Genomic DNA, 20,993 nt, shown 5'->3' on the forward strand with positions numbered 1-20,993 from the left:
TCCAAGATCTTGCCCACCTCTGCGAGAAGGCGGGCCTGGAGAAGGTCTCGCAACTCTCCTCTGCTAGGTCGGGTGCCGAGAATCTTGCAGATGACCGAAGTCGCCTGCAATCGCTCTACCTCTGCGGCAAGGCTCGCTTGCTCTGTCGGCGAGAGAGCAAGTCGAATGGTGGGCTCAGCGGGGTCTGGCGAGGGGCTTCTGACGAGTCCCTCTGTGGCAAAGCTGGAGCCTCCATCTGTGTCTACTGCTGTGGCGTGAGAAGAAGGCAACGGGAAGATGCTGCAATGAGGCGCACAAAACACTGCCCCAATGACTAACGCAGTGCTGGAGGGCCGAATTGCAAGTAGCTCACTGGGCGAAGAAAAAACCACAGCGGGCAACGGGGGTGGGGGGGCTAAAGCGATAGCGCGGCAGCAGCGAGTGGGAATGGCGGGGGCGGCAGCAGCGGGCGGGCAGGGGCAGCGCGGGGCAGGGGGCAGCAGGGCAGGGCAGCGGGAGGGTGGACAGCGAGCAGTGCTGGGGTGGGGGGGGGGGGGGGGGGGGGGGAGGAGCAAGGCAGCGGGCAGCGCTGGGGTGGGGGGGGGTGGGGTGCGAGGGGGGCAGCAGCAGCAAGCGCGAGGTCGGACGTTATCTCTTTGCCTTCTCCTTTCTTGGCAACCTCGATCCATTTGTCAGATGACAATTTAAAACCGTCCTGTGTTGATATGACAAAACGTCCGTTGAGATTCAATATTTTTAAGGCTTATGGAAGAATTTCAGATGCGTCATTTGATTTCTCTAAACTAGGTCTAAGAAACTCTCTTTTTGACAAGGGACGACTCTTAAATATGGATATAAACCCTAGCAATCTACCGTGAATTTGCCAAAACATCTTTCTACACCAACAAACAAGGTTGCCCCTCCCAACTGGATGCTAATTGTTGAATTGTGTATGAGGAATGCATCAAAAGCTTGATTCCCAAATATTAAATGGCGATTTAGGTGTCCAGGAAAAGCTTGGTGGCTATATGGAGCGTATCGTCTATAAATCACTATTATTTGAAATGCTTGATGCCTTCGTAAGAGTTACCCAACTCTTTGTGGAAAACCACGCTGGGTGGTTGAGGAAAATGGGGCGATTGCTGTGTGTTTTTCTCTGGGCAGGATCCAATGGCGCTTGTGACACGTGACACATGAGCTAGAGTGGTTTGGCAGTGTGAGCCTTCTGAGATTGGAGGGCCAAATTGCTTATTTGTGGCGTGCTTCTTGGGATAAAACCGTTGAAGTTCTTTAACCCCTTCGCCCTAATGGACTGTATGCCTTGCTACGGAGGTGATTTGTACCCTCTCATTGGTGGATTTATATGCATTGCTGTTCTTCCTGCCACTTCCAAAGGAGGTGGAGAGCCAACTGCTTAGATGGAGTTGGTGTTTTTAAGATACAAAGCACGGACAGTAAGGTAGCTACCATGTGGAGAGACATTGCTAAGTGTTGAGCTTTTAATTTATTCAATACCCTTGATCATGGTAGTTTAACTTATTCGATATGCTTGATTACAATAGCGACCGATGAGAAAAGGAGCTAAGTGTGTCCCTTTCTAAACCAGGAGCTTTCTTGGACTGCTTAAACCAGGGAATAAATTACAAAGGTTCAATATTTGTACCTATTTAGTCTGTACATCTCCAAAATGGCCAGTCTTGCATGAGCGGTAGGGTTGATTTGTCTTAAAATAGCATGCTGCTTTTTGTTTCTTACTTTCTATATTGTTGGGGACTAGGAAGCTTTCTTATTCTTTACCACCAGGTCTTGTTTGTGTAAGTTTTCTTTTTGTTTCATTTGCTTCGCTTGACAACTAGAGCACCTGGAAAACCCAATGATAGAAGTGTGCCATGCACTGGACCAGCTTAAACAAACTATTGTTTCGTTTTTCATTCAACCGAGTCTTATGTTTTCCTGTTGAATTTGCAGGCTCGTCCGCCTATTTTTTCAAAGTTGAGCTTGATGCAGTATCGAAAGCTGTTAAGTCGTGTGTTGTTACCATGGAAGTTGCTACCAAGGCACGGAACCATTGCTGCAGACACAGATTTCTATCCCTTTGGGACACGTATGTTTGTTCCTGGCTATGGCTGGGGGGAGGTACCCTCTCAAATATTTGCCTTCCTTTCTTCCCGCCTTTCAAGAAAAGAGAGAAAGAGAAGATCCAGGTTCAGAATAGCTATTCATTTTGTACAGGTTGAAGATAGAGGCAGCGCCATAAAGGGAGCCAAACGAATTGACCTTTATCATAGATCGCACAATGACGCTCTTGTTTGGGGTCGTCGAAAACTGACGGTGAGGGTGTATTGAGCTCTGAGTGTTGTGTTTTTGTGTAAGTTGCTGCAAAATCTTCAACAGCGAGTTGCTCATGTCAGGCCATACTAGAGAATTTAGGCTAATGTCAGCTAACAGTTTGTTAGCTTATTACATGCAAATTTTATATCTGTTTAATTCTTACATAACACTTTATTTGCTTGTTGTGATGTGCAATCAGCATTCCCCCCCCAAAAGAAAAGATCCTTCCATTACTAAAAAAAGTGCCAAAAGGGCTACAATCTGCCCCTACAAGAGAGGGCTACATCAGCACTCTCCCAATGAAAAAACAAGATATGTAAAATGGGGCTAGATCAGGAAATGAGAGGAGGAAAAAGCCACACTGGTGAATGGTACTGCCATTTCGGTGTGACATGAACCATGGTGAAGAAGGGTCCTAGGCGCCAAAGTTGCAAGAAGGCCTCGCGGCGCTCCCTCATGCAGTTGGAGCTGCCCTGAAGTCTCTCAAACTGGTCCTTGAGTGTATGGACTAGCTCCAGCCAGATGTCGCAAACAATTTCCACTGGCGGAAAAGGGCGAGCCTCAAAGTTGCGAAAACATCGGGCTCGCCAAATGAACCACAGTGTCAGGCCGCAAATGAGCTCCCAACACCACTCTCTCTCATTGCTCCACTCTTGAGGAGTAAGCTCTGTGGCAAACTGGAGTGTACTGGATCACTATCATCCTGCTGACTGAAGCTATCTCAAAACTGAGTGCAGGGCCAGTGAGTGTGGACCACGCTGCAGTCCCCTAGGTGTGCTAACTGGCTGTAGGCAATGCAAGCATTCGCCGAAGGATCCGTAGCCAAACTTGCTGTGCTATGGGGCAGTCCCACAGGCAATGACGCCGAGTCTCAAGTGGGTGGGCACAAGTAGCGCAAGCTGCTGAGAAGCCGCTGTGTACCAACCAACTCCCAACTGCAGCTTGATGTGCAACTAGCCACTGAAACATGGTGACTCTCCTCGGTTGTCTACTGTCCCACAGGCAAAACCCTGCCAAGAACTCGGACGTGAGCCCCTCCTCTTGCCAGTGAGTCGTTGCCGTTGGACGGGCCTCTCTCTGTGGGGTCAATATGTGTCGGCCCAGCCGACCTGTGTACTGACGGGGTCCCAGCGCAATCGGTAGAAGCAAAGGGGTCTCGCCAAAACCACTCTCCTGGGTCCCACTGCAGTCATGTCAAAGGGCGGCTCTCCCATGCCCAGAGCCGCCAGGGTCCTGACTCAAGGTCGGTCGGGTCGAGGTCTATGACACAAGTCCTCCCACTGATGCAGACCACTCAAATCCTTTGAAAGCAGCACTTAGTCACCTTTGGTGCCTCAACAGCGACACTGTGAAGACGACCCTCTCCCTGAATCTCAAATAACCTGCAAGAACCTGTGTCTGAGCAGGCCCTAACTGCAATGAGGACCTCCAGGCGTGTGAAGGCTCTCATCCAACGGGGAGCTGTCACTCTAGAGGGGTGAGCCACTCCGCTGGTATAGCCTCTGCGATGTCCTGACACATGCTCTGTGCCTCCCTCATACCCCGAAGCTGGATGCTCTGAATCTCCTCAGAAAGTCCCGTAAACTGTAGCCACTCCCCAAGAGAGAGGCCTGGTCACTCTGCCATGGCCCCCCCCAAAACATGAGGTTTGCTATCAACCATGTGGCCTTGCTGGGTATAGACCGTATGGTTCCAAACAAGTGGCTGTCTCAAACGCTCCTGAATGCAAGTGGGCTGATGCTGCTCGAGGCCTTAGGCCACTCCGCAGCTGCTCCTAGGCTCTAAGTAGGCTCGTTTAAAGGGGTCCTCCCAGCACCTGCTCAAGCCTACTTTGCGCATCTCTGTGAAAATTCACTGTATGGAAGGGCTCCATGGGCCGCATGCCTGAGGGACTCAAGCATTGATCCGATGTAGCAACAGCTCCCTACAGGGCTCCATCCCTGGAAGAACTCTTATCGCAAGCTTCCGAAGGAGGGCTCTACTCTGTCGTGTTGGGTCGATGATCCCTAACCCTCCCTGAGAGCAAGGTAGAGTAATGACCTGCCAGGAGACTTTGGCCCGAGCTGACTGTGTATCACGCCCTGACCACAAAAAGTTCCTAATCAACCTCTCCAACTGACTTATGCAAGAGCTCGAAAGAAAAATTCCAGCAAGACGTAATGTACCATATAGTAGCAAGAGCACCTGGTTGACCACTACAACCTAGCCAACAAGAGAGAGCCGTGCTGAGCTCCAATGAAGCAGCTTCCTCCTAGTGGAGAGGAGGAGAGGAGCTATTTGCTGCTCTTGGGTCAAGTCCAAACCAATCTGACAACCCAAATATTGTATAGGTGTCCCTGGGGGGATCCACCAAAAACCCTCACTAGGCGACCAGACAAGCGTGGGAGCACTGCCAACCTAGAAAGCTGCTGTCTTTCTCCAGTTGACCAATGCTTCCGACGCACAACAGAACACCTCAAGAGCTTGCTCACACTTGTGCAAGTTGGCATCCTGGCCCTCCAAATACATGCTTGAGTCGTCTGCAAACTTAGCGTCCAAGAGATCCTCTCCTCTAATAGGCAGTTGCAGTCCTCACAGACCAACCTCCTGTGAAGTCAGAAATCTGCTCATTGCCTCAGCATAGAAGAGAAACAAGAAAGGGGCAAGAGGGCAGCCCTATCTGACCGACCGTTTGAGCATGAAGGGGTCCCCTCTTCCTCCTGCCAGAAGCACCTGACTGTGAGTCGGCCTGTAGAGAGTTGACACTCCCCTAATCCAAGCATTTGAAAACCCCATCCGTCGCAGTGTGCCCTCAAGGAAATTGCAGTTAACTCTGTCATATGCCTTCTCAAAATCGAGGAGGAATACCACAAGATCCTTTCCTCTGAGGCGTGCAAGGGTAGTCGCCTCCCACAAAGTGAAGATGTTGTCAAGGTTGCTTCTCTCTCTGACAAAGCCTGTCTGAGTCTCATGTATAATACTCTCTAGCAGTGGTTGGATCCTCAAACTTAGAGCCTTTGCTAAGATTTTGTAGTCTGAGTTGAGAATGGTGATAGGTCGCTACTGCCGAATCTCGTCCCAGGATCCTCCCTCCTTGGGGATAAGAAAGATCAAGCCCTCACTCATACTGTCCGGCATCTCACCAGTATGAAAAATGTGTTGTTAAGCACTACACAGGTCATGACCAAGCATCTCCCAATACTCCAAGAAGAAACTGGGAATCAAACCATCCCCCCCCTGGGCAGCTACCCGGTGGAAGTGCCTTGAAAGTCTTGTGCAACTTGTCTGGTTGGAGGGGCATTCAAGACTCTAGAGCACCTCCTCTGTGACTAAGCAAGGCATCTGTGCCCACACCCGCTCTCTGCATGCATCTCGGCGCTCAAACTCCGGCTCTCGGCTGAAAGCAGCTCATGGTAGAAGTCAGTGGCAACTGCACGCATATCCTCGTACTCTATCGCAACTGACCAATCGGGCCTTCTTAACTGGCTAACATTGGTGCGGTGTTGAGGGCCCACCATCTCAAAAAACTCGCCAATAACTCTTTCTCCTATCTGGGTCCGCTGAGATGCTTGACGGTGGAAGGCAAATTCGTGGCACCGCTCTTCAACGGTAATCGCTCCTGATGAGCCTGGTGCAGCTGGTTCTCCATCTAGGGGCTTCCAAGATGACACTATTGCATTTGCTGCAAAGAAGCAATGCTGCATTGCAACCGCCTCTCCTCCTCCTTCATCGTAGCCAAACGAGTTGCAGACTTCTGAAGGAAGAAATGACTAATCTTTGCAAGACCAGTGGCCACTCTAGCAGTGGAGGTACCTTGCGTGTCCAAACTCTCAATCCAAAGGGCCTCAACCTACTCTCGGAGCTCTGTATCCACTAGAATCCTCTCTGGGATCCTTAGCATGACACTGCAACTAGAGTGCCTGTCTGACACCGTGAGAATCACTGGCGCATGATCGGAAAAAGTAGTCCCTGCTAAAATGCAAACTGATCCTCCCATGTCACAAATGTGATCACTAGCATAAAAGCTATCTATCCTCGATAGATTCACGCTCCCTGTTCTCATCAGACTAGAGAAAGAGAGGCTGTGTACGGGGCGAACAAAGCCTGCATGCTGCCATACATATGAGATCCTCAAAGTCATACATAGACACTCCCAAGTTGCTAACTCTGCCCCGTGAACCGTAGCATGGCATGAGACAATTCTCTCGGGATCAATGAGATGCTGCGACAGCAACAAGCCTTGCAATCTTCGAGGCAGGCTTGGATGGGGAGTAATCCGCATTCGAGCGACCCCGAGACAAGCGTGTCTGTAGTAGCTCTCCAACCAAGGCCCATGGAGAGAGTGCAGTCCGTAGGGCTACATCCTCTGTCCAAGAATCCTCATGTACAAATACATAGCAAGGGGTACTCTGAGTGTCTGCAAAGAAGTGAACCACAACGTGCCTACATCTAGCTACATCTGGTGGCGTTACACTGAACTTGGCTAGTGGCCAAAGTGTCCGTATCAAATCTGTCACACCCAGATCCCTTGTGTGGTGTGAGAATTCTAAAGCCTAGACCTGAAGCCAGTTTAGGAGCCTGTGCACTCAGCAAGAACATTTGAAACTGGGTCAAACCATGGCGCCACTGTCGAAAATGAGACTTGACCGCTCGGTTGGCTAAGGGGCTCATTGAGATGACCTTGGCAGCCATCTAGGGAGTCTCAAAGTCGATTTGGTAGTACCCTTGCTCGAGAAGGTGTATGTCAATGATCTTTCCCACCTCTGCCAAGAGACGGGCCTGTAGGAGGTTGCGCACCTCGCCTCTGCTAGGTCGACTGCCAATGATCTTACAGATAACAGTGGTGGCCTGAAGGCGCTCCACCTCCGCTGCAAGGCTCGCTTGCTCTGCTGGCGACAGAGCAAGTCAGACGGTGGGCTCGGCAGGGTTGGGCAAAGGGACTTGATCTGAGTTCCTCTAAGGCGGAGCAAGAGCTTCCATCTGTGTCTGTTACTGCAAATGAGGGTGAAGAATGGAGTGTCCCTGTTGGAGCGAATCTCGCCGAGCGAATCCAAAGAACCGCCGCCGACTACACCCGACGAGGAGAAGACACAGCAGGAGAAACAAAAGGCCCCGCGGGGGGGGGGGGAGGCAGGTGGGGGCGAGCGCAGCAGCAGTGAGCAGTCCTGTTCGTTGTGAACATATGCAACTTACCTTGCACTCAACATTATCACCGGGAAACTTTCCAAATTTGGGAGAAGAATTCAGATATCTAAAGATATGTATAGACTTAATGGTCAATGAGGGGGTTTAGTGAAAGTGCACAATGTTGTAACAACACAGATACATAAAAGGTGGAACTACTTGTACATTATAAGCGGGCCGAGGGTTTCATTGGCCAAATCTATCAGACAGGGCTGCTCTCTTGTGCCTTTCATGTTTATGTTCTTCGTTGAGTCTAAGTAGCTATCTCAGGGCTGAAGAGGTTGGGCTCAAGAGACTGCATGACGATACCTGCGGAAGAGCAGTGTAACAAAGTGATGATGTGGCGTGACCTGAGGGACCCGAAGAGGAAAGCAAGAGCTCAGCTGGAGCCGAACTGCTGGACCCAAATCCCAGTGCACCAGGTGCCGTGATTCACGGTGATGACGTGACAATGAGTATGGACAAGGGTCACGCGGCATGTGGATGCGGGACCTGCTTTTTGGGGCGCCAATTATGAAAGTTGACTTTCTGCTCTGGAGCATCAATTTTTATGAGCAGTTGACTTATGGTGCTTTTGCACTAGCTAAAATAACTGTGATTTCTAAAATCACTTTTCGGGGATTGCTTTTGGACCAATGCCTATAAAAGAAAGGCTAGGGGTGCCATTCGAGGGGGATTGGCCAAGCTGAGGGGCACCTATTTGAAAGGCCAATGCGTGTGGCAATGGAACTCCACCACTCCGTGTCTCTTGTCTTTTGTCTGATTCAAGTTCAAGTGTCTGCAGTTTAGGCTCGGTTTGGTATTGTTGCAGTGTTTCTATCTCCTCGTCAACGGCTTGCTGGTTACAGTGGCATTAGAGGAGCTTAATGATTGTTCATTCAGGGCAATCTGAGGACACTGAGGGGAAAGCACTTGGCAAGGTCTGTTTCCAGATCAGTGGAAGACAAAAACGAAATAGTCGATGTGCTTTTGAGAGTGTGCACGGTGTCTGACCAAGGGGGAAGATAAAAAGGCAAAGAAAGCCAAGTCCATGTATTGGCTTGTTACTTAGATGTGGTTTATTCCTTTCTATTTAACAAAAGTTTGTGTAAATGTTGTGATCTCTCCCACTCTCTTTCCTCCTGTTTTTTATTTGTAAGTTGGGAGTATGGACGTTTGTACAATTTGCCTGATCTTGTCTCACGAGATATTAAATCAACGATCAACAGCATGAAACAAATATTTGGTTTGCTAGCAAGCTTTATAAGCTAAGTGTGTGTGTGTCTCTTGCAGGTGCTTGTTGTATTACCCGGACAGAGCACTATTGATGGCCTTCCAATACCAGGAGCAGTAAAGGGATTGCTCAAGGGGCTCGATTGGATCAGGCATCTACTATTTTGACCTGTAAGATAATGCAAAACCTATTCTTTTCATTGGGTTCAAAGGAACAACAGTGTGTGACAGACCCAATATTTATATATCGAGCATTCAAGTCTCAAGGAAATGATACCAAGTAATCATGTCTTTCAATTTGAGATTGACTGTATGCTTAACTGGTACACTCTAGCCCCATTGACAGTGGTTACATCTATTTTTTGTGCCCAATACATCGTATAGATGAGATAGATGTTGTTTGAAAAGACAACACACAGGTTTGATTGCTTCATCTGCAATTCGTGTATCGATAGCTTTTTCCATGACTTGTTCAAGTGTCATGGCCCATTTTTAATCATGAGTTTTTGTTATGGGTTTCCATGCGATCTTGGTGCCGAAGGGATTTATGATTCATGAAGGGTTACTGTATAATATCACGTGAGTGTAAGAGAGGGGGGTCGTAAAAGGGAGAAAATATAGATTTCACAAAGCATGGTCTTGCATATAGGGGTAATATAGGGGCGTTGTACACAGGTCATGTCTCCTTATTATTGCTAGTGAATTTCTTAGGTCTTGTTGAATTCAAAGTGATAGATACATATTTCTTGACAAGCAACATCATGCATGAGCAAAAAAACATTCATCTTAGTCCTAATCTTACTGTTTGAATCATACAATGAAATTCCTACCTTGCTTTTTGTTTGTTTCATAGAGGTGGGTCTTGACATTGCTCATCTCTCATGAAAGGCTAAAGGTAAAACTTCATAGTTGGAGAAGTCTTGAGAGGGGGTTTTTAAATTATGTTTTCTTTATATCTTGATTGTTACATTCTTCCATTTTGCAAAGGAGGTTTTAAACCTTACTGGTAATAACTTTCTCATATGGGAGATGTATCCTTCATTCAAATTTTTTTGAAGACTTTTGTTTGATGCGCCTCTCTCTCTCTCTCTCTCTCGGAGTGGCAGTCTTATTTAGGGAGGAATTACAACCTCTGATACATATAGCTCGGAGGGATGAGCATGCTAGGTATATGCGGATGAGACTACAGGCAGAGACAGGCAGATACCTCTACATCGCTATTTGCTATTTCCCTCCTAGTATGTCAGTATATGCATCACCCAGAGGATAGTCCCCCTTCTCTATGTTGGATGATGATATATGGGAGTTCTCTAGGGAAGGCAACATTATTGTCTTGGGCAATTCCAATGCCAGGACTGCCCATCACCAGACAATATTCTATGATACCTCAGAGGAGTTGATGTGGGAGCTTGATACTACAGAAATGGGACTGTCTAGATTGTCACAGGATGAGGAGCACACTGAGTATGGCAAATACTTGATTGATATGGGGACTGCACATGGATTGGCCATTTTGAATGGCCTACAAAGATTCCCTACAGAGCAGGTGGTTTACATGCTTTCCACACTGGCATGGCGCTAGTACAGTGGATTATGTTATGGCTCTACCAAGACTCATTCCTTCCTTTCATGATTTCATGGTGGGAACTAGGCCGGTTGGGGTAGCAGTCGATCATGCTATCTTGTCTTTCACTCTATCGTTCCAGTTCAGCACAACTACATTGGGAGAGGTCTCCACACATACTCCGTATACTTTCATGAGGGAGACGGATCTAGTGTACACCGATGAGATATACATGTAGTTGTGCACTCAAGAGCCAGGACGGCCACTAGATGAGCTCACCCAGATTTTGACAGAGACGCTCCATGATGCAGCATGAGAGGCATATCCCCACAACAAGCCTACGCGCAGACGATCTGGGAGCATGCCTCAGAACAGTTGGTATGATGAGGAGTGTAGAGAGACGAGGATCAGATTACAGAGAGAGGTGCTCATGGGTACTACCACACATAGACAATCATGGATTTTCTTTCACCGCCCAGTGAGAAGAAAGAAGAGGGCTCACCTATCTCAGTTAGAGCATGATCTGTATCAGCTATTTATGAGTCAAGACTCTAGTGAGGCATGGAGGCTTTTCCATGAGAACTCTCCACTGCGAGTCATCACTTCCACAGAGACATGGGGGAAATATGCTACATCTCTCTATACAACATCGGGGCAACCACCTTTGCCTGACCCTCCAGAAGCATACCCAGAGACATGTACTTTCTTTACTGCTGAGAGGGTAAGGAAAGCCATTGACAGGATGAAGAGAGGAAGAGCACAGGATCATGATGGTCTAGTAGCAGAGCACTTCATTCATGCCAGAGATATGCTTGGAGAGCCTCTTGCTATGATGTTTAATAGAGCCATGTATGAGGGTTTTCTTGAAACCTGGAGTATGTCCACGATTGTGCCTATCTTCAACTCGGGAGATCCTATGCTTCCCGGAAATTACCGCACCATCATGGTTGGTCACACTCTAGCTAGGCTATATGCATCAATTCTTGAGCGCGAATTGAGTAGATGGGCAGAGAGAGAGGGCATACGGGCAACAGGACAGACAGGGTTCAGGAGAGGTTTCTCCACTCTTGATCATAATTTGACGCTCATAGCCATTATTGAGGAGGGTAGACACCATGGCAGGAGGATTTATTGTAGCTTTGTGGATTTCCGCAAAGCCTTTGATACAGTGCCACGAGCCAGACTCATACATAGATTGCAAGACATGGGGGTGCCCATAGAGCTGATTTGGGGGATTTTAGCTTTGTACAGGACAGTGGTAGGGTAGGTACGTACTACTCAAGGCATGTTCGACATGGTTCACTCCACAATTGGGGTGAAGCAGGATTGTCCCCTATCTCCGACTCTCTTTGGGATATATGTAGATGATGATAGAGGTGCCCTGCTGGTAGGGACGTGGATCCTGTTGCTATTATATGCTGATGATATTGTGTTGATCTCAGATTCTCTAGAGGGGATGCAACGTCATTTGGATGCATTGCATGTATTTGCACATGACAATGGATTGTCTGTGAACCTTAGTAAGACCAAGGTAATGGTGTTTAACACTATGGTGTAGTGGGTAAGGATGTCCGCCCCCACCTTTACATATGGTCGAGAGACTGTGGAGTATGTAGATGCATATACTTATCTTGGAGCGGTTTTCAGTGGTTCAATATTTTTCCTAAGACGTGCATCAGATACGAGATTGACCAGAGCCTATGTAGCATTGGGGAGACTTGAGAGGATATGTTCGCAGGTTCAGTTCCAGGAACCTCGGACAAAGCTTTGGCTCTTTGACACTTTGGTCACTTTGGCCATGCTGTACAAAGTGGAGATATGGGGCCCCTCAATTGATCATCATAGCAGAGCTGGCAATACTGATGGATGGAGATGTATGGAGAGGCCCTTGGTTGGTGTATGTTTTCTCGGATGATTAGGGCCAAGGCCTCAGTACCACATGACATTGTTAGGGCGGAGCTCGCTCCTCCTCCATTGGTAGTGGAGGCACTCACACGATCAGTCTGATTTATGCATAGCATCTGGGCTCTCCCTAGAGACAGATATGTTCGATTAGCACTAGAGTCTTCGTGACAACTGGCATTGCAGGGAGATAGATTATCTTGGTATGCAGAGATGGTAGCTTGGTTTCAGTTACATGGCTTTAGTATGGATCGGCTACCCCCATTTCAGTACTCTCTGGATGCACCCTCCATCCCCCTAACTAGGGCAGAGATTACCAGCCTCATCAGACAGGACTTGATTCAGCTGGATACGAAGAGGACATGGATACAACCTAACATGAGTTGGGTACGAAGATGGCTTTCTATAGAGAGCATCTTCTCCAGCTTACGGAGGATTGTTTTGTGATCAAACCAGGATACATGGATACTCATCTATCCCACGAGATACGATGTGCTATCGGTCAGATACGCACATCCTTACATCAGCTAGAGATCGAGACAAGCAGATTTAGAGGAGTACCTGCTGAGTCCAGGATTTGTCAAGTGCCAGATAGAGCCCGAGACACAGCTACATTACATATGTCACTGCCCAATATAATATGAGATACGAGGCCACTTTCACTGTCTATTGAGAGAGGTCTTTGGACCACTTTCTAGAGTCATGAGATACCAAGATCAGAAATGCTTCGGATTATACTTACTGGAGATTCGCAGACACAGAGAGGACCTTTTGAAGGGGGGCACAATGAGAGAGAACGAGCGACAACAGCAGATTACAGATTTCTATCAGTCTCACAGATAGAGGAGTTCGAGCAGCCCCCACAACATAGCAGCACCAGAGGCATACTGCTTGATCGGGCGATCGAGTTGGGGCGGTCCCGTCGCCCACGGATGAGGGGACCCTCTCGACATCAACGCAGATTGTGACAGAGGATTCATACCATACTGGTGCGACATAGGAGCCGTCCCGACATAGTGCTTACCATGGAGGACTTTGAACCTCTACTGCCTTTTGGATACTGATGTCTCTACTGTCAAAGAGCTCCATTGTATCAACCCCCCCCCCCAGATACCAAGATCAGAAATGCTTTGGATTATACTTACTGGAGATTCGCAGACACAGAGAGGACCTTTTGAAGGGGGGCACAATGAGAGAGAACCAACGACAACGGCAGATTACAGATTTCTATCAGTCACAGATAGAGGAGTTCGAGCAGCCCCCACAACATAGCAACACCAGAGGCATACTGCTTGATCGGGCGATCGAGTTGGGGCGGTCCCGTCGCCCACGGATGAGGGGACCCTCTTGACATCAACGCAGATTGCGACAGACGATCCATACCATAGTGGCGCGACATAGGAGCCGTCCCGACATAGTGCTTACCATGGAGGACTTTGAACCTCTACTGCCTTTTGGATACTGATGTCTCTACTGTCAAAGAGCTCCATTGTATCAAACCCCAACCCCCCCCCCCCCCCCCCCCCCCCCTTCCCCCCTTCACCCCTTTTTGTATCAGCTTCCACCCCACCCTACCCTACCCACTATTTTCTTTTCAATTCTTCGTACTTTTCGTACCCAGACTTGGTATTACATTCACCACATGTAACCTTTTGGTCTCATAGGTCATTTTGGCCTTTTGAAGACGTTAATATTTCATTTCATCTCTCTCTCTCTCTCTCTCTCTCTCTCTCTCTCTCTCTCTCTCCAAGGTCATGGTATTTAATACCACCCCACAATGGATGAGGAGGTCAGCGCCCGCATTCACATACGGCAAGGAGACGGTGGAGTACACAGATGCTTACACTTACCTTGGAGTGGTTTTTAGTGGACCAACATTTTCACTGAGGAGAGCAGCAGAGACTAGATTGACCAGATCCCATGTAGCATTGGGCAGTTTGGAGAGGATGTGTTCACAGGTTTAGTTTCAGGAGCCTCGGACGAAGCTCTGGCTATTTGACACTTTAGTGACGTCTGCATTGCTCTATGGAGCTGAGATATGGGGGCCTTCTTTGGATCATCACGGGAGGACAGGTCGCACTGATGGGTGGGGGGACATGGAGAAGCCTTTGGTCTCTATGATCTCACGGCTAATTAGAGCCAAGGCTTCAATACCACGTGCCATTATCCGAGTAGAGCTTGCTGTCCCCCCACTAGTAGTCGAGGCGCTTACTAGATCTGTCTCCTTTATACACCGCATGTGGGAGCTTCCCAGAGACAGATATGCCCGCCTTGCACTTGAGTTCTCTCGACAGTTAGCCATGCAGGGAGATACAGCATGCTGGTATGGTGAAATGACATCATGGTTTCAGGCGCATGGGTTCAGCATAGACAGATTGCCCCCCTTCCAGTGCTCATTAGAGGCACCCTCTCTGACTCTTACACAGTCCGAGATCACCAGGCTCATCCGACAAGACCTGGCTCAGCTAGACATCAGGAAGACATGGATACAACCAACACAGGAGGTGGGCACGAAGATGGCTTTCTACAGAGAGCATCTTCTCCAGCTTACAGAGGACGGTTTTGTGGTGAGGCCCAGATACATGGACACTCACTTGTCTCATGGGATACGATGTGCTATTGGCCAGATACGCACATCTTCACACCAGATGCGGATCGAGACTGGGAGATACAATGGAGTACCAGCAGAGGCTAGGACATGCCCCTTGTGTGGCATGGAGCCAGAGACAGAGTTGCACTACACATGCCACTGCCCCGTCTACTACGAGATACGAGGCCGCTTCCACTGCTTGTTCAGAGAGGGCTTTGGACCACTCTCGAGAGTCATGCAGTACGAGGATCAGAGATGCTTGGGTTTGTTTCTACTCGAGCTGCGTCCACACAGAGAGAGCTTGATGAGAGGAGAGGCTAGCCAGTCTCAGAGACACATCACAGATTTCTTTAGAGCAGACACTGGACACCCGGAGGAGCCACTACCATAGTAGAGCTCGTCGCCTCACACCAGAGGCACACTGATCGACTGGGCGACCGAGCTGGGGAGATCCAGACGCCCACTACTGCAGAGGACTACACAGTATCGAAGAAGGCTGCACCAGAGGCTTCGGATCACTTTGGCCCGACATGCACGACGCCCGGTCAGACTACTGACCATGGAGGAGATTGATGAGATCCGCTTGCGACCGATGCTGGATCTCTTGTGATTTGCCTACCCCAGCTAGCTGCTCTGCCCCGTTCACACCTAGCAGTCCAGGATTCCATAGCATATTTGTTTTGTCATTTTGTCATTTTGTTACTCTGACTTTGTATCATATCCACCACATTGTAACTTTTTGGTCTCATAGGTCACTCTGGCCTTTTGAAGACGTTAATATAACATTTCATTTCATTTCATTTCTCTCTCTGTCTCTCTCTCTCTCTCTCTCTCTCTCTCTCTCTCTCTCTCTCTCTCTCTCTCAAGTGAATGAAGCTTTTCTACAACGCCAATGTATTACGGCTTGGGAGAAATCCGGTGGGTCACGCTTCATACATTACACCACCTATATTGCCCCCAACTACAAAACCATGTTCTTCGCTGAGAGAGGAAACCGTACTCACACTTACATGCTTGAGCCTATTCCCTTGTCCGCGATACGCACTATCGCAGCAATTCGGCTTAGCTCCCATTTCCTTCGATGCGAGATAGGGCGTTGGGGCAATGGAGAAGAGTCAAATCGATTGTGCACATTATGCTCACTGCAAGTTCGAGAGTCTGAGTACCACACACTACTAGAGTGCTCAGCTTTTGATCACATCCGAACTTGCTTCTCACATTTTCAGCCATAACTTGGACCTACACACTTTCCTCTCCCAGCCAAAGTGTGGGCTCTCCATTGCGACTCTCATCACTACAATTTTGGAGCATCGAGAGTCACTCATCAGCCATACACATACTACATCACATGTAACTTTGGTCCCATAGGTCATATTTGACCTCCGAGGACGATAATAAAATCTATCTATCTATCTATCTATCTATCTCTCTCTCAAGAAAGCAGATCATTGATTCTCTATGACTTTGACCCCTCGTAGGCACCCAGAAGGTGCTCATCTACAAACATGTGCATTGCAATTTGGAGATCCACGAAAGAGACTCGTCTTGTCTCTCGCTGAAATGTCTGCAATTGAATCGAGACTGAACCATCTCATACCTCAGATACATGCACTTCGGGCTCTCTAAGCAGCATCCAACATCCACAGCTTGCTAATTGTCTCACTGAGATTAGACTCTGTCTCAACTGAGGAACGTTGTCACAAAGTGATGATGTGGCTGCTGCCGGTACACACACCTGGCTGCCCACGAGACACACACACCCTGAGTACGCCAAATGCTGACGCGGCACTGTCCTGACTGTACGGATCCCGGAAATCACGCTGAAGGCTGACGTGGCAGCAACGTACGGAAAGCACTGTAGTTTGCGCTGGGAAAAGCTTACGCTGACAGTCTTTTTGGGCTTTGCTTTATTCTACGTAAGCTCGAGAGAGAGAAAGAGCTTTAAATTTTAAAAGCCTATTTTGGAGGCTGTTTCTATGGGCAGCTCCTCCGCTTTTGGCATCCCTTGTACTCTTTAAATATGCGGGTTGGCTTCTCACAACTCAGAGCATCTGGACGCAGAGTCTGAGTGTGAGCGCCTGCCCGCACTCTTGTACTTTGAACTCAGATTAATACAAAAAGAAATACCGAAAGGGGCGCCAGTCTTTGGGGCCAATATCTCTAGGCACGGAACTCCGTCGGGCCAGTGTCGAATAAATTGTGAACTGTGAACTGTTTTGAAGTGGTTATTTGGTGCTGTCGCGGTAGATTCTTGACTTGGAGTGCCCAAGTCTGTTATAGTGGTATCAAAGCATGACCGATTTCTCTTCGACGGGAAATCCGATCCGATTTTTTTTTTCCCGCGGCACCTATGGTTTCAAGCAAAGATTAATCTACTCCCTTTGCATCCGGAGATGCGGGAAGGGATCACAACGAAGATTCCGGCAAGGAGTATGGCCTGCCTCGGCCTACTCAGGCGGAGCGTCGAGAGATGGAGCGTCAAAGATTGATCGGCAACGCAACAAAGATGATGCTTAATTTTGCCAAGGACCCGAAAATGGCAAAATATATGATTAAGACCTCTTTGGAGGAAGTGCACGCGCAGTGGCAGAAAACCACAACACCACCCCCAAAACCCGCTCTCAAGAAACCTCCTGCTCCCAAGAAGTATATAGAGAAGGAATTAGAAGAGGTGGTTGATGCACGAATTGCTCAGCTTTTTGATGTGCAAATCAAAGCTGAAAAGCACGGCAAAAAGCAGAAGAAAGGCACTGACTTCTCGGGTTATTTGGGTCGTCAGTCGACATTTGAAAAGGCAAAGAAACAGAAGAAGCGTGTTCGATTTGAAGGAGTACCCAGTTCTTCTTCTTCTTCTTCTTCTTCTTCTTCTGATGATAGTTCTTCTAGCTCATTTGAGTCGAGCAAAGAAGACCGAAAAGGCAAAAAGAGAAGTAAAAAGCAACGCTTCGGAAAGGGCAAGAAAAAGACAAGGAATTCTAAATCTCGCCCAGTGAGTGACAATTCTACAGAGGACTCGTCTACAGATAGTTCAGACTCTGACGACAACAATTTTTATGCCAAGAAGAAGAATTTTTACAAAGCCAAACAGTGTGACTTTCTGGAAGACAAAAGCAAGAAAGTCCAAGAGTTTAAGGAAGGTGGACAGTCAATTAAACTCGACACGTTTTCTGGTTATAGAGATGCTTCGAAGGCTTTGTCTTTTGTACAGCAGTTTGACATCGCTTTTGCGAGAGGGCGTTACTCAGAGCACTCTAAGATTTGGAGAGCTGCCTCTTACTTTAAGGAGAATGCTCGAACTTGGTGGTCCACGCTTCTATTAAGCAAGACTGCGCCAATTAAATGGTTGAAACTCAAGAGGCTTTTTATTTCTTCTTGGCTGACTCGAGAGTATGAACGTGATATACGAACTACTTGGAACCATCTTCGGATGACCAAGAAAGATACGGTGGACGCTTATTGCGAGAGATTCTATAGCTCTTTTCTACCCGCCTCTTCATTTAAGAAGATCTCGTTCAAGGAACAGATTTAGCGGTTTACCTTGTATAGAGATCCGAGATCACTGCTTGGAATAGAAGTCAACTTCTATTCAAGAGTTGATGAGTCATGCGAAACCGGGTTTTGCCATTCACTCTCGCAGTCTGACCTATGCCACCGATGAGATCATGACACAAAGAGCCGAACAGACTTCAAAAAAATGAAAGTAGAAAGAGGAAGAGCAACCCTAAAAAGAAAGACGCACGACCCAAGCTTACTCCTTAGGAGAGAGCTCGCGTCATCAGGGAAGGGAAGTGCTTCGGATGCAAGAAAATTGGACATATCTCCGCGAAGTGCCCTAAAAAGGCACAGAAAGAACAGAACGACAAGGACGACGAAAGGCCCGAGAGTTCGAGAGCAGCTGAGGAGCCTGCAAGAAAAGGCAAGATGAAAACAAGACATGTTCCAGATTGCGTGGGTATCGATCCCAGCATGGTGGACGAGAGTACAAAACTTTGCCGAGCTTGGGGCAACGAGCTTGGGGCAAAGTGAAGACCAAGAAGCCCTGATCTTCTTTGATGGAGGAGCCAAGACCAACTTCATTTCACCGGAATAGGCGGCGCGGCTCGAAATCACTCTCGATCGGATGGGACCACTTGCGGAGGCAGTTCTAGCGGCACCCGGCAGGGACGCAACCATTACACTTGTCATTGGCATACTTCGGTTGCATTGTCAGGGGTATTTGGGGCATGAGGACTTTTACATAATGCCTTTGGAAGGTTGTGATGTTCTCTTGGGAATTCCCTGGTACCACAAAAACAACGCCGTGGTCGACTATCGGGTGAGGAAAGCGACATTGACTACAGAGAAGGGCAGAACCATTGTACTTGATATAAAACTAAAGGGCGAGTTTGTCCCTATTGTATCGGCTTCGGCCATTTCTAAATTAATGAAATCCAGTCTGTTTGTTTACTCTATCTTTTTGAAAGAGTTGAGTGATGAGGATAGGACAAATATGTTTGAACTTGATAAAGAACGCCAAGATTTTCTCCATTCTCATGCCAATTGCTTCTCAGAGGGCCTGCCAGGCGAGTTACCACCCGCTCGTCCTATAGATCATACCATTGATCTGATACTTGGAAGCACACTACTGAACCGGCCACCTTACCGTGTGAGCCGAGCACAGAACGAAGAGATTATGTACCAAGTGAAAGAACTCCTGGAAAAGGGTCTTGTCTAGCCTAGTACTTCACCGTATTGCTCTCCAGTGTTGTTGGTTTTGAAGAAAGACGGATCTAAGAGAATGTGCATCGATTATAGAGCTCTCAACAAAATCGCCATCAAGAACAGATTTCCGATTCCTAGGCTCGATGATATACTCCACAGATTACATGGATCCTCGTGCTTTAGCAGGATTGATTTGAAGAGTGGATATCATCAGATCCGAATCGCACCGAGAGACGTCTACAACACAGCCTTTCGGACGACTTTTGGGTTATTTGAGTTTTTGGTGATGCCTTTTGGCCTAACCAATGCTCCTGCGACATTTAACCGGATGATGGACTTGATTTTTCGAGAGTACAGGCTATTTGTTGGCACTTTCTTTGACGATATCATTGTTTTCTCCAAGAGTGAGGCACAACATAGAGATCATTTGCTTCAGGTCTTTCAGGCATTACGAGATCACAAGTTAGTGATTAATGCAAAGAAAAGTGAATTTTTCCTACCAGAGATGCACTTTTTGGGACACATTGTCTCAGTAGCAGGAGTGCAGATGGATCCGGCCAAGATTGAGACTATCCGTGATTGGCCCGACTTGAAGAATGTCAATGAAGTTAGAAGCTTCTTGAGACCGTGTTCATACTACATGCGGTTCATTCGAAAGTTTGCAGAGGTTGCTTCCCCTTTGCATATCTTGACACAGAAAGGAGTCCCTTTCTCGTGGGGACCCATAGAGGTGACTGTCTTTCAGACTTTGAAAGAGAAATTGACTACGGGACCAGTTTTGATTTTGCCGGACTTGCACAAGTCATTTGAAGTATATGGTGATGCTTGAGGTCGTAGTCTGGGTGCGGTCTTAATGCAAGAAGGCCATGTCATTGCCTACGAGAGCCGATTGTTCTCACGGCCGGAAGCGACCACAGATTTATGAGAAAGAGCTTTTGGCGGTTATCCATGGTCGTACTCAGTGGCGGCACTACCTACTCGGAGCGGATTTTACTGTCTTTACAAACCATCAGAGTTTACGCTACTTCTTGTCACAGAAGCAGCTATCGGGAAAGCATATGCTATGAGCGAACATCTTGTCACAATTTCACTTCCAGATTGTCCATGTTCATGGACAGAAGAATTTGGTGGCAGATGCTTTGTCTCGGACGCCGTTGGTTTTGGCTATTGCCACGATACATCATAGGAGCTTCGAGGATATGGTGGATCAGTATGCCACGGATCCGGATTTTGCAGATGTTTTCACACGGATACGGGATGGGGAGACAATAGCGGGATATTCCATTCGGGATGCCTACTTGATGAGGAAAACCATGTTGTGCGTTACACAGCTGTTGAGGGAAAAGGTTATGACTAAATGCCACTGTCCGACTTTTACGGGTCACCGTGGCATTGCTACCACCATGAAAGGGGTAGAGAGATACTTCTTTTGGCCGAGACTTAGGAAGGATGTGGACGAGTTTGTGCGCAAGTACCTTGGTATGCCAAAAGGTCAAGTTTGATAGGCATAAAGCACAGGGATTGTTACAGTCTTTGCCCATACCCACCCAC

At 47.9% G+C, this 20,993-nt stretch overlaps 1 protein-coding gene across 5 annotated transcripts in view; it reads left to right on the top strand.

Moving 5' to 3' along the window:
- Nucleotides 1–20,993, top strand: part of LOC147438048 (uncharacterized) — a 93,525-nt gene that overhangs the window by 31,536 nt on the left and 40,996 nt on the right. For 4 of the 5 annotated variants that reach the window (XR_015184922.1, XM_086487425.1, XM_086487424.1 and 1 more), the window contains exons 4-6: nt 1,948–2,115; nt 2,212–2,310; nt 8,746–8,856. Coding sequence is in view for 4 of the 5 variants with exons in the window: in XM_086487425.1 (XP_086343551.1) it covers nt 1,948–2,115; nt 2,212–2,310; nt 8,746–8,853 (375 nt within the window). In the remaining variant the exon portion in view is untranslated. Of the gene's footprint in view, nt 1–1,947; nt 2,116–2,211; nt 2,311–8,745; nt 9,206–20,993 lie in introns of those variants that run through there. The other variant, XM_086487422.1, reaches the window with a different exon arrangement.

Source organism: Adiantum capillus-veneris, chromosome 17 (genome assembly GCF_014529385.1).
Source record: "Adiantum capillus-veneris isolate H3 chromosome 17, ASM1452938v2, whole genome shotgun sequence".
In the NCBI taxonomy this organism is placed as follows: domain Eukaryota; kingdom Viridiplantae; phylum Streptophyta; class Polypodiopsida; order Polypodiales; family Pteridaceae; genus Adiantum; species Adiantum capillus-veneris.